Source organism: Phyllostomus hastatus, unplaced genomic scaffold (genome assembly GCF_019186645.2).
Source record: "Phyllostomus hastatus isolate PE091 unplaced genomic scaffold, TTU_PhHast_1.1 phas_scaffold_442, whole genome shotgun sequence".
Taxonomy (NCBI): Eukaryota; Metazoa; Chordata; class Mammalia; order Chiroptera; family Phyllostomidae; genus Phyllostomus; species Phyllostomus hastatus.
This window is the reverse complement of record NW_025334030.1, coordinates 3,748,146-3,760,464: the sequence shown is the minus strand read 5'-3', so window position 1 is coordinate 3,760,464 and position 12,319 is coordinate 3,748,146. Positions and strand designations below refer to the sequence as shown.

General features: G+C 47.4%; 2 protein-coding genes across 6 annotated transcripts in view; one reads left to right on the top strand and one right to left on the bottom strand.

Annotated features, from left to right (window-relative positions):
- The window catches only part of LOC123807103 (coronin-7), a 56,080-nt gene extending 55,174 nt beyond the window's left edge, over positions 1–906 (bottom strand). For 2 of the 3 annotated variants that reach the window (XM_045820654.1, XM_045820655.1), the window contains exon 1: positions 718–905. In XM_045820654.1, the coding sequence (XP_045676610.1) occupies positions 718–777 (60 nt within the window). In that variant the 5' untranslated portion in view covers positions 778–905. Of the gene's footprint in view, positions 1–717 lie in introns of all 3 variants that reach the window. The other variant, XM_045820656.1, reaches the window with a different exon arrangement.
- A 9,921-nt stretch (positions 907–10,827) lies between these two features.
- DNAJA3 (DnaJ heat shock protein family (Hsp40) member A3) overlaps positions 10,828–12,319 on the top strand; it is a 33,139-nt gene continuing 31,647 nt past the window's right edge. The window contains exon 1 of one of the 3 annotated variants that reach the window (XM_045820774.1): positions 10,828–11,088. In XM_045820774.1, the coding sequence (XP_045676730.1) occupies positions 10,878–11,088 (211 nt within the window). In that variant the 5' untranslated portion in view covers positions 10,828–10,877. The remainder of the gene's footprint in view (positions 11,089–12,319) is intronic. The other 2 variants (XM_045820773.1, XM_045820775.1) reach the window with 2 other exon arrangements.

Here is a 12,319-nt window from a genome sequence, read left to right as displayed (position 1 = left end):
CATTTCCTAGGCCCACTTATTGGAAGACAATACCAGGCCTTCCAAATAACATGAGGAGGGGCTGACCAAGGGTGGCATCATCTATGAAGGCCACTCCTCATTAAGCCAGCTGAGCTTCACGGGTCCGAGGAGCCCCCCAATACTTCTGGACTCCACCTCCTCGGGCTCCCCCAGGCCCCACCCAGCCCCTGGCAGCAACACCCCGAATAAAGGAACAGCTAGTCTCGAAGAGGAGGAAGCGCCGGCGGAAACCAGAGGGAGAGGCGCGCCTCTGATGGAGCGGCTCACCCCCTCGCATTGACAGAGTCGAACTCGCCAAGACCAGGACAGAAGGGGACATCTCTCCCACACACTAGCTTCAGGCAGGGGCCATCGGGGCAGCGGGGAGAAGGAGCCGGCACTAGCATCTGCCGAGCCGCAGCTCCCTGGCTAGGCAGACCGGAAGGAGGGAAGGCAGGCAGCCTTGCGGGCCTCAGGCTTTGACTCGGCTGGATGGGCTGCGCGGCCTCGGGGGTCCAGGTTCCGATAGACCGCGGGGCTCACCGAGCGGCCAGAGCGCCTCCGGGAGCTGCGGACACTGCCTGCTGGGAGGTTGACAGGGAGGATCGGACGCCAGTCGAGGGCCTGAAGGGGGAGCCTCGGGACAGACTGGCTCCGGGATCAGTGCGCAGGGTCCCGGGAGGGAAAGGGGGAGCGGGGTCCTAGGGCCAGGCTCACCTCACGACGGGATAGCCGGGCTTCCGTGTGCCGGAATTTGGACACCTTGAAGCGGCTCATGGCGACGGGGACCCCGGAAACCCAGCTTCCAGGACCGAAGCGTTAGCCTTCAGGTGCACTACCAATAGCCGCGACTTCCCCGGCCTTCAACTCCACCCGGGGCCCACCTCCCTCGGCCACGCCCTGACATACTCCAGCCAATCGAAGCCCGCTCCGGCCAGCTGAGCCCCGCCCCCGGCTACTTCCCTCCGTGCGCGTCAACTGCCCCGCCCAATCGCTGCCGTTGGGCTCGGAGGATCCTGGTGGGGTTGGTGAAGGGGCCTACAGAACAAGCGGAAAGGTCACGTGTAGGGGTAAATCCGCCTGACGCCGACCTGTGAGAGCGTAAGAGCTAGGAACTACTTCTCTGATTTTGTGTGCAGGGATTTGCCGCCAGAGACTTCCTGGGGGAGGGGGGAGCAGGGCTCAGCCTGCCCTCCCTGGGGAGGAGAGATGGCAGGAATGCACTAGCTCCATCCATATCAAGTATGAGGATTGCGGTTGAGGAGCCACTGATCCTGGTCCCACAGATAGTGAGTGGCAGCAGGGGACGCGAGCCTAGTTCTGACTCATCTTTGTCCAGGGGAGTCTACCCTGAAGCCTCTGCATCACACCACCCTGCTATGGCCGGGTGGTCCCTGGGAGGGGTGGAGCCTTCAGCATCCCTTTATTAGGGCCTGTCTTGACTGCAGGCCTTGGGTGCAGTGAGACAGGACTCCTCTAAGGGAATCAATGTATTACAAGTAAGCAAAAAAGGTGAAATATTCGGGCAATGGAGAATGCATTAAATAGCAAATGTGCCCAAGGGCGTTGCTTGCTCAGTCCAGGGGCGACTCAGGAGAAAAAAACAGCCTATTTATTTCACTTGGGGCCATTCATCACAGAAGAATTTCTCTTTAAAAATTGACTCACAGTGATTCCAGAATATGCTTTTGAAATAGAATAGTAAGAAGCTAGCAACATTCCTTGGCACGCGGAAACTGAGACAGATAGCCAAACACCATGTCTGAGCGATTTACATTCAGGTGCAGATGTTCACCAGGGCAGAAGGTCCCAATGCCTGGGGGGCGGGGAGGGGGGGCAACACTGGGAAAACAAGGACCTCATCCCTAGGGTAACCTCATCCCACGACCTTTCCTCCCTGGAAATAACATCTGAGAGATAACATCCAGGCTTCAGTTGTATTTCAGCTCCAGGGCCAGAAAAACAGCAAAAGCCCGCTGGATGGTACCAGAACCAATTTTAATGAAGACCCTGCCACTGACCAATCAGGGGAGACCATGACCCTGAAAGGGCACACCTAGATAACTGAGGCACATTCTGCTGAAACCTTCCTGAGACCCACCTTCCCTAAGATTCCCTCCTGCAAGAGAGAAAAGCCTCAAGACAAAGGACCAAGCACATGAGCTCTCCTGTGCCTTTCCCTTCTTCTTCCCCAACTTCATGTCTCCTAAACCCTAAGGCAGTGGGCATCAGGAAGCTTGTCCCTAGCTTATCCCCTGATCTTATCCCTAAGGCCCCTTTTTCTCTGACTTCCCAGTGAGCTAAGGCAGCCCAGACCAGGCTCTCCTGTTGCTTCTTCTATGCTAAGCCCTTCCTTGTTTCACTGTCCCCAGCTTTAATAAATGTATCCTCAGAGTCACCTGGACTTGCGTTGTGAAATCTTTCCTACATGAAGTCAAGAACCCACACACTACAGATGGCCCTCAGCAGACCCACTCAGGGCCAGGTCCCTTATTAAAAAAATAATATTAATCAACTATACAACTATTGCAAAGTTCATGTAAACCCACCTAATTTGCTTTATGTCACTTGTTACCACTGAATTCATTTTTGTTTTTTAATCTACCATTACATCAGGTGGACCTAAGTGGGCACAGTCAGCAAGTGAGAAAGCCTTTATACCCCAGAGGTAACAGAGGGACCTGTACCTCTGTAACAGGGTGCAGCCAGGGGGCTCCCCAAATAGGGATTTGTTGTGGAGTCCAGAACTCAGGGTATCCAGGAAATAATATAGGATGTCCTCACCTCCCCTCCCCACCCTGGCCCCCTGCAATTCTGAACTGGGGGGTGGGACACATGGAGCAGGGCCACTGAGAACTGTTTTGCACAGCAACAGTTTTGCAACCAACCTCAGGCATGGTCATTTAAAATATCTATAACTTTTAACTGGTTTTATGGATATGTTAAATAGCTGTGGTCATGTTTTGAGCCAGAGTGATGAGAGTGATTTCCACCCAGGATGTAACTGGGAAGCAGCTCTCCCTGGTTACAGCGCCTACCTGAGAACTTGGAGATGATTGGCTCCATGCCACAGGGCCATACCTGCCCAGACTTACTATGGCAACCCAGAAAAGCTGGAAAAATACGGGAATGCTGGCTGGTGTAGCCAATTGTGAGAGGAGTTGGAAATGGAGCTGCAGAGGAAGATTGGCGCTGGGATTCAAACCCAGGTGCAGCAGCCATGCTAGGAGGGACCACACGACTTTGGAGTAGGAGAGTACCCACAAAGCTTTGACAAGAGAGGGAGAACAACAAGGCTTTGGTGCTCCCTTTGCCATGCAGCTTAGGAAGCTGGGAAGCAAGATGTGGCAGCTATGTCGAGCTCTCTCTTAGTAGTTTGGAAGAATGCAAGAGATGCTGCGGGAAGGAAAGAGTAAAAGGACTCTTGCTGGTGGGCCATGAGAAAGTGCCATGAGGGTTTGGATTAACTGAAGATCGCAGCAGCAACACAGCTGATGGTGCTGGGAACTGAAGGAGGCTTGCCAGCTGAGCACAGATTACTGGGAAGAACCGGGGGCTACCTGTGCCTTCTGGACTTCTATTTCTTTTCCTGAGATACAGTACCCTAAACTGGGCAGAGGGGGGAAGGAAGGACTGTGTGTGTTTGTGGGTGTTTTAAGAGACTTTGGGATTTTAATGAAGGCATTAAGTCATTACTCTAAGTCTGTACAAACTTTGAATAAATAATTCCTTTCCTTTTCACCAATCTCTGACATTGACAGACATCATTCCCTGGTGGCAGGCAAGGTGAACCTAGTACAAGGGGACCCCAGGAGAAGAGGGGGTCTGTTCGGTAATAGTCTATCGTTCCCACTCACCCCTGGGTCCGTTCTGTAACACCATGGGCTAAATCTGGTCTGCAGATTATGTTTTAGTTGGTTCACAAAGTATCTTAAAAATTGGGACATTTCCTAAAAGTTTGGATTTCAGCCTTTCTTAAAAAACAAAGATTTGGCAATGGTGGGTCCACAATCCAACATGGCTAAAATGAGTTGGAGCTGAGAAGCACCCACTGCCTTTAAAGCATACTTTTCCATTTACCTCACCCTCACTGGTCCCTGTCATCTTACACCTGGCCCCTCCACCCTTACACTTGTGGAAGAAAAGGGGCTACATACTGAACCTGACACACTCAGTGGAGGTCTGCATGACAGCCTTGCAAACTGAGAGACTTAAAGTAACCACAAGGGATGATCTGAAATTAACACTTACCAACTATAACCAGTTCATGGCCCTGTCCTAGGCTGGTGTGTTTTTCTAACAAAGGTATTCTTTACCTTAACCGAGCCTGTCTGTTGCCTTTTTCCATCTAAGATAATAAACCTTTGCAATGTCAAGATAATTTCCTTTTTCCAGCTCCCTCAGGGCACAATCTCCCACCACAGCAGAGACCCCCAGAGCCCCACATTGTTACCGTGTTCTCTCGCATACCATCTCTATGTGCTGTAAATGTTTGTTGTTAACTATGATACACCCACCAATATAAAAGTATGTGTTTATCATTTTATTTTTTATCCAATCCCAGAGATTTCCCCACTTTTCTTTCTCCCACCTCCCTAAGCTATCACTTGTGGATTTCACGTAACCCCCTTATGTCTCCTCCTTGGATTGTAATGTATACAATAAATAAAGTGTTAAAACTGCTATTCTTCAGAGCATTTCTCAAACTACTGAGATTTTGCTTTCCAGTAATTATCGTCAGTTTGGCTCAAATAAACTCACAAAAATCCTCTATATGTTTGAATGTTTCTTATATTGACATACTTCACTTCCCTGGCCCTGGCACCAGGGGTCTGTGACCCTAATCTCTCCTAGGAAAGAGAGAAGCCGTGGCCTGGCTCTTTGGGATCATTTGATTGTATTTCTACAAACTGGGGGCTGGTAGGAGCAGAGTTGGAGAATGTTATCTTTACCATTGCAGCAGTGGCCAACCTGAGCTCCACAGCAGGGAAGAAGGAACAGCCAAAAACATTACTGGACTGCAAGTGGGGTCCTGCTGCCCACCACCTGCTAGGCAAAATTCTGGAGGCAGAGGTTTGGTGAAAAATAAAAGGAGTCATTACACAAAAGCTACACAATTTTGAAATAACAGCTTTCCACATGCTTTCGTCACTTAAACCTATCAAGACTAAAATCTTTAACTCTTGAGTTCCATCTTTAATCACTTAAGCCTGTCAATCATTCCCCCGTTAGCTTTTACCTTCTTCCTATAAGGTTAGTTTACAAACTATAACAACATAAGATAGAAAAGCTGCACAATTTGGGAAGAATTGCAGGCTTCTGCCTCAGAGCCTGTCCCTTCTAACACACCCAAAGAAAAATAATCTGCCACCCTCTGCCAGGACAGACCAATTCTAGGCTGCACTGGGAGTTCCTTCTCCCATTTAAGAGACTGTCCTTTGGGAATTGTGGGCAGCTACAACATGATCAATCAGGTATCTTTAAGGAAGACCAGGAGAGACAGTCTCAGCCTTCCTTCCGTTTAAATCGTCTGGCCCATAATTCCATGCACACCAGAGGCAGTTCAGCTTCTCAGCCAATCCTGTCTTAGGCTGTTTATTATTGCCTCAGGCAACCTCCTCCTAAGGTCCCTCCCTAGTCCTCCCCAGTAATCTGATCAGATCTCTTTGTATCAAAAGGACGTGGAAACCCAGAAAATGACCATCTCACATGTTCCCAGATCCATCTGCATTGAGAGAATGGTTGTTTCTAGTAGAGAGTTCAGAGCTCTAAGGCTGCTGCAAACTTGAGCAGAATAAATTACTTCATGAATTGCAAAGTTGAACTAACATACTCTAAGTTTCCTTCCAGTCCTATGAGCCTATGAATTACCAGCTTTGTTCCTTTATGTTTCCAGTAATTTCACTTGATTATTTCTAAGGATCCTGGAAGACACCACTCAGTTGGCAGCCCTGTTGGTGTTGGTTCCCCGTGGCGGATGGCCCAATTCTTCTGGGACTATTGGGAGCTAGTGCAGCAGAAACTTCAGGAGAGCCCTCTGTGGGGACCAGCCTTAGTGGTCCAAAGTCCAACTACCTTTACAGAACCAGCAAACTATATTAATGGAAGTGAGGAGATTTCCAGCCTTTTAGATAGTGTCTTTTGGATGGCAGCAGCTAAAAACAGACACAGCATTGAACTTAACCGGTATAGGAGAAGAAATCCTCAGAAGCTTATTAAAGTTAAGAACCACATAGCCCTGGCTGGTGTGACTCAATGGATTGAGCGCCAGCCTGTGAACCACAGAGTTGCTGGTTAGATTCCCAGTCAAGGCACATACCTGGGTTGTAGACCAGATTCCCCAGTGCGGAGTGCACAAGAGGCAACCACACATTGATGTTTCCCTCCTTCTCTTTCTCCCTCCCTTCCCCTCTGTCTAAAAATAAATACATGAAATCTTAAAAAACAACAACATAGACGTTTGTCCTGAATGTGGTCACATGAAGGAGAAATACGTCCTTTGTGGATATTGCTATGAGAAGGTGTGCAAGAAGACTGCAGAAATAAGAAGACAGGGAAACAAGAAGGGGGCCATTCTAAGGTTCCTACTGTAGAGACCATGGTGCCGTACATGGGAGAGACACCAACACTGATTGCCAGAGGTTCCAGAACTTTATTTTCAGCATCTATAATTTTTTTCCTTGAAAAAATTCTTTTCATTTTTCAGATTTGCAAAACATTGCTTAAGTTTAAGCTAGTTTAGGCAGAAGAATATTTAGCTTTGAGCTGGAGCTACCCATAGTTTATTTAAAAGGGCTTCTAGGAAATCATTAGCACAGAAAACCCAGACAAGGAAGGGGAGGACATAGTTCATCTTTTTCTGCAGGGAACAGCACACACTGCATATGTCAGGTCTGGGAACATCTGAGTTACACATTTCATAAGGAAATGCTACAACTAGGGAAACTGTGAGCTAGCTTTTATTACCTCTGAAGAGACTGGCTGAGAGCCTTCTGCCCTCCCTGGAAGGGGCCCTCACATGGGGAGGGGAGCAGCCAACTTATCGATTGGCTGTGGACTTGGTCAGTCCCATTGTACCTTGGATGATCAGTATCTGCAGGATGTTAGAGTAGAGCATACTTAAAACTTCCTACTAGCTCCCACAGATCTCACTACCTCAGGAGAGCAGGAAGGGTCTAATGGAACATTAAAATGAAAAGTGAAGAGTGGGGAGATATTTGAGAAACATGTATGAGTTTTGCAAGTAACATTTGTTTCTCAAAGCTCAAGTTTTTGGCTTTAGCCTGGAGAAGAGGTTGGGGGGAAGGGGAGAGACACACAAAATGTCCTGTCTGGGATTATGGGTAGGTGTGACCCATGTACTCATTCCAGTTTTTTTCCAACAACCTTGGCATGGGTCCATTAGTAGTCACCATCACCCACTCCATTCCCTTGGGGTTCCCTCCTTCCTAAAAGAAAAGAATAATCAGTCTTCCTGCTATCCCCTAAAACAAGAACACACACCCCCTTTCAATGTGGAGGATTTCTATTGTTAATCTCAATTGAACTATACACCTGAAACTAATATAAAATAATATTGAATGTCAACTGTAATTGAAAATATATTTTTGAAAGATTTTATTTATTTTTAGAGAGAGGGAGAAGGGAGGGAGAAAGAGAGAGAGAGAAACATCAGTGTGTGGTTGCCTCTCACGTGCCCTGTACTGGGGACCTGGCCTGCAACCCAGCCATGGGTCCTCACTGGTAATCAAACCAGTGACCCTTTCATTTGCAGGCTGGCACTCAATCCACTGAGCCACACCAGCCATGGCTGAAAATATTTTTTAAAAACATTTTTAAATAAAAATTTTTAAAAATCACCCTGGGGAAATAGATGAGGGAGAAACTAAAATACAGAAAAAGAGGAAGTTACAAAACTGAAAAGAGATTGCATATTAGTGAGCACTCCTCCAGTTCCTAACTCACTCTGAGGGGGTAAAATTCAAGTCCCTTTGCCTCGTTCTCAGCTTTTATTCCTGAAAGTTGTACTTCTCAACCAGCGCCCTCCCCTACTCTTTCTCCCTAGGCTTTGGGCTCCCTGTGGGTGGTAACTGTGAGCTCTGCTTAGCATTCTCAGTGTTCAGCAGTCTGGCACACAGGACTAACATGCATTGAGCATTTACTATGGGCCAAGTACTATATGATTACTTCACTCTTCAGATGATACTCTGAGGTACTAACTGTTATGTCCCATTTTATTTACTTTTTTTAATTAAAAAATGTTTTAAATCCTCACCTGAGGATATTTTTTTTTAATTATTGATCTTTTTAGAGAGGAAAGGAGAGAAAGAGAAACATCGATGTGAGAAAGAAACATCCAGTTAGAGTTGAACAAAATGGAAATGGACTAAAAAAAAAAACAAAAAAAGAAAAGGAAAAGAAACATCAACCGGTTGCCTCCTGTACATATCCATCAACCTTGGTTTAAACCTACAACCTATGTAAGTGCCCTGACAGGGGATCGAATCCCCAATCTTTTTGTGTATGGGAATACTCCGCCAAACTGAGCCAACCAGCCAGGGCATTGCATCTTCATTTTAGAGAATGGAAACAGGCAGAGAAGTAAAATAAGTTGCCCACAGACACATGGCTGGTATAAGTGGCAGAGCTGGGATTCAGTACCATGCAGGCTGACTCCAAAGCTCATACTCTTAGCCACAATGCTAGAAACATTTAAATATTGGTTAAATATATTAAAAGAACCCTTTTCCCCATTTCCAACCCCGTGACACCCTTTTCATTTTTTCTCTAAAATGTCTCTGGCTTACATCAGTGCTCTATGTTCCCTAGCCCAAACTCTCAACTATTCCCTGCATTTTACAATAACCTCATAACAGTTTTTCACTGAGCTAGTGGTTTTTAAAATAAATTTGTTTATTTTTAAAAAAGATTTATATCTTTTAAGTAAATACATAAATAAAAAGATTATTTATTTATTTTTAGACAGAGGGGAAGGGAAGGAGAAAGACAGGGAAACAGCAATGTGTGGTTGCCTCTCACTTGCCCCATACTGGGGACCTTGCCTGCAACTGAGGTATGTGCCCTGACTGGGAATCAAACTGGCAACCTTTTGGTTCACAGGCTGGCTCTCAATCCACTGAGTCACACCAGCCAGGGCAGCTAGTGTGCTTTAACTGATTGATTTGAGAGAAAGAAGCATTGATTTGTTGTTGCACTTACTTATGCATTCATTGGTTGATTCTGATATGTGCCATGACTGGAGATCAAACCCGCAACCTTGGGGTATATGGACACTCCTCTAAGCAACTGAGCTACCAGGGCCTGGGCCAATGGTTTTTAAACTTCTTTGAATCTCAGAACCAGTAGAGAATTATTTTCAGAGAGAGAGCAAGGGAGAAAGAGAGGGAGAAAACATCGATGTGAGAGAGAAACATCAGTTGGTTGCCTCTTGCACGCCCTCAACCAGAGACCCAGTGCAATCCAGGCAAGTGCCCTGACTAGGAATGGGATCGATGACCTTTCAGTTCCCACGCTGGTGTTCAATCCACTGAACCACACCAGTGAGGGCTGCTGATCAACAATTCTTTATCTGCTTCCCTCCCTGGAACACAATGGCCCAGATCTCCATCTGCTCGCTTGTGAACTCCACGGGGCACAAAGTTAGAATTGCTTGTCAACCTACTGGAATCAAGTAGGCCATGCATTCCAGTTTCTGGAGTAAAAGCTTTTTACATGCATCAATCACGTAAGCCTATCAACTATAGCTAAGGCTAAAATCTTTAACCCTTGAGTTCCCCTATCAATGGGAGGTGTGAAAGTTGAAACTCCTTTGCAAGACTTAACCAGACCAGGTTTACTTTTATGGATCCTCACACACTAGCAGTTTAGGGCTTAAGAAAACAGGGCAAGCACTTTCCATCTCTAAACATCCGCTATTGAACTTCTTGCTACTTGGGAGTACTTTTCCTCTCCACCTCTAATTGATCCACTTTTCATTACAGGAATATTTCCTCTCAGATGCCTTTCCTGACACCCCAGTGAGAAACCTGTTCACCTGAATGCCTGTAACCTATCACATACCTACTATAGCTGTGAATTCGTTATGTTAGTTGCTGAGGTCTCTCTCTCTTGATCGTTCTTGCTGCCTCACAGCAGGTATGATACGTCACTCATCACTGTATCCCCAAATACTCCAGTTCGTGCGTGGCACGTAGTAGATGGTCACAACGTTTATTAAATTCGTTTTGCGGGAATTTGGCTCTAACTCCGCGTCTGGCTAGTTCACCACACGTTGGGAGGCTAACGTGCTTGGGAAATATCTGAGCGATCCAAGTACGCCGCGTGGGGCACCAGCCAGAGAAAGTCAGCCTGAGGTCAGACTTTGGGAATAGAGAAGAGACTCCAGCCTCTTGTGCGGACAATTGGTGAGTAACACGCAAGAAGTTTAAAGGGTCAGGTGGAAGAAAGCTGCGCACCGCAGGTTGGAATCTGTGCGACAGACGGCCCCATTGCACGCCGGGATTTGTGGTTCCGCCACTTGCCCAGGACCTCAAACCAGTTACTTTCAGCTACCTTCGACCACGTCCTTACACAGATAAGGCGAGGTCCTGATCGTCTGGCAGGTAATTACGAGGTTCTCCAGGGAAACTATACCTGGCAGCAGCCTTCAGAGCAAACCTCACTTCGGACTTTGGCTACCAGGAAGGGGCGTTAGGTACCACCGCGCGTGCGCAACGGTTCGGTCTCTGCGCGCGCAGCGGCTTCCCTCCCACCCCCAATCCCCCAACCTCCGCTCCGGGCGTCGGTGCACTCTGCGCAGTTGTTCCCGCGAGGCCTCCTACAGCCGGGTGGCGCACGCGCAGTGTCCCCGGGCCAAGATGGCGGCGCGGTGCTCCACACGCTGGTTGCTGGTGGCTGCGGGGACCCCTCGGCCTCCGGCTGCAACAGGGAGAGGGGCCCGTCCGCCCAGGGGGGTCGTAGTGGGGGCGTCTCTGGGCCGCAAGCTGAGCGTTACCGCCTTCGCGCCTTCACTGGGAGCTCGCGGCCCTGGGGTGCTACTGACATTGAGACCCGGTGTCAGCCTCACAGGTGAGGGCAGGCTCCAACACCAGAGTCGGGGCTCCATGGCCTGGAAGGGACTGTCCCATCTCGCTCCAGTTACTGGGATAGCGTGGTGAAAGGTGTTTTCTGATGTATATGCGGAATTGGATAGGGGAACCGGCAAGCAGGAGGCACAGAGGCGCTAGTGGCTACTCAGAAAGCTGCATGGAGTCCCTGGTGGCGGGGGTGAAATGCTCCGTAGGCCGTGAACCTTCACCTCTGTGTCAACATTTCTGGAGGCCTCTTTCCGGCCTGCCGCTGCTTCCTATCCCTATTCCTTTCTTTTCCCTGCGTCTTCTAGCCTGTAGCAGAAGAGAAGAGGTAGCAGCCATTCGATGAGCATCTGCTCTTGTGCTAGGTACTTTGTGCCTCATTTCCCTTGATAGTAACACCAGCCCTGCAAGGTGGGAATTGTCTTCCCTGTTATAGAGAGTGGGAAATTGAGGTTCTACCAGAGGAACTGATTTGCCCAAGGTTGTTGTTACGTTAAGAAGAGTTGTCCCAAACCCAGAGCTGTATTTTCATACCTTTCATGCTTTCCACCACAGGGTGTAAATTGAAGGTTATACTGAACAGTTAGTTTCTTTTAGAAGTTCTGAAATTGGTAATAGGTGTAACAAAAATACAAACATTTATTGAGCACTTACTATGTACCAGGCATGGACATTTCCATGTAGTAGACACAGTTGTTATTCTATTTTGTAAATAAAAAACTGAGGCTTAAATGTTAAACAACTTGTAGGATGTCACAAAGCTAAAAAGTGGTAAAGCCTTTCAAAACCTACTGCTTACTTAATAGCCTGGGTGATAGTTAATTAATGTTTATTAAGCCTTTAGGTGCTTAGCCACAATAGTTTTTCATGTTGTGTGTTCAGTGGCTTCCATTATCTGTGAGAGGAGGAAGGAGGAATCATCATTGAACAACCTAAATTGCACTAGTTGTTTCTGTCCCCTAGAATTTGTGCAGATGATGATACTTACACTATCTGTAGTCTTACAAAGATGATTAATTAAAGGGCCCTGACAAGGTAATTTCCTGTTGGGTTCCAGTTTTGCAATATCATTAAAGTATTAGTAATCGTGATTGCTTCGTAGAATGAACAAACTCACCTCCATCTGTGCGTGTTTGAGTGTGGGTGAATTACCCATATTTTGCTGTGTATAATGTGTACCCACGTTTTTGGCCCAGACTTTCAGGACAAAAATCTTTCCTTTTAAT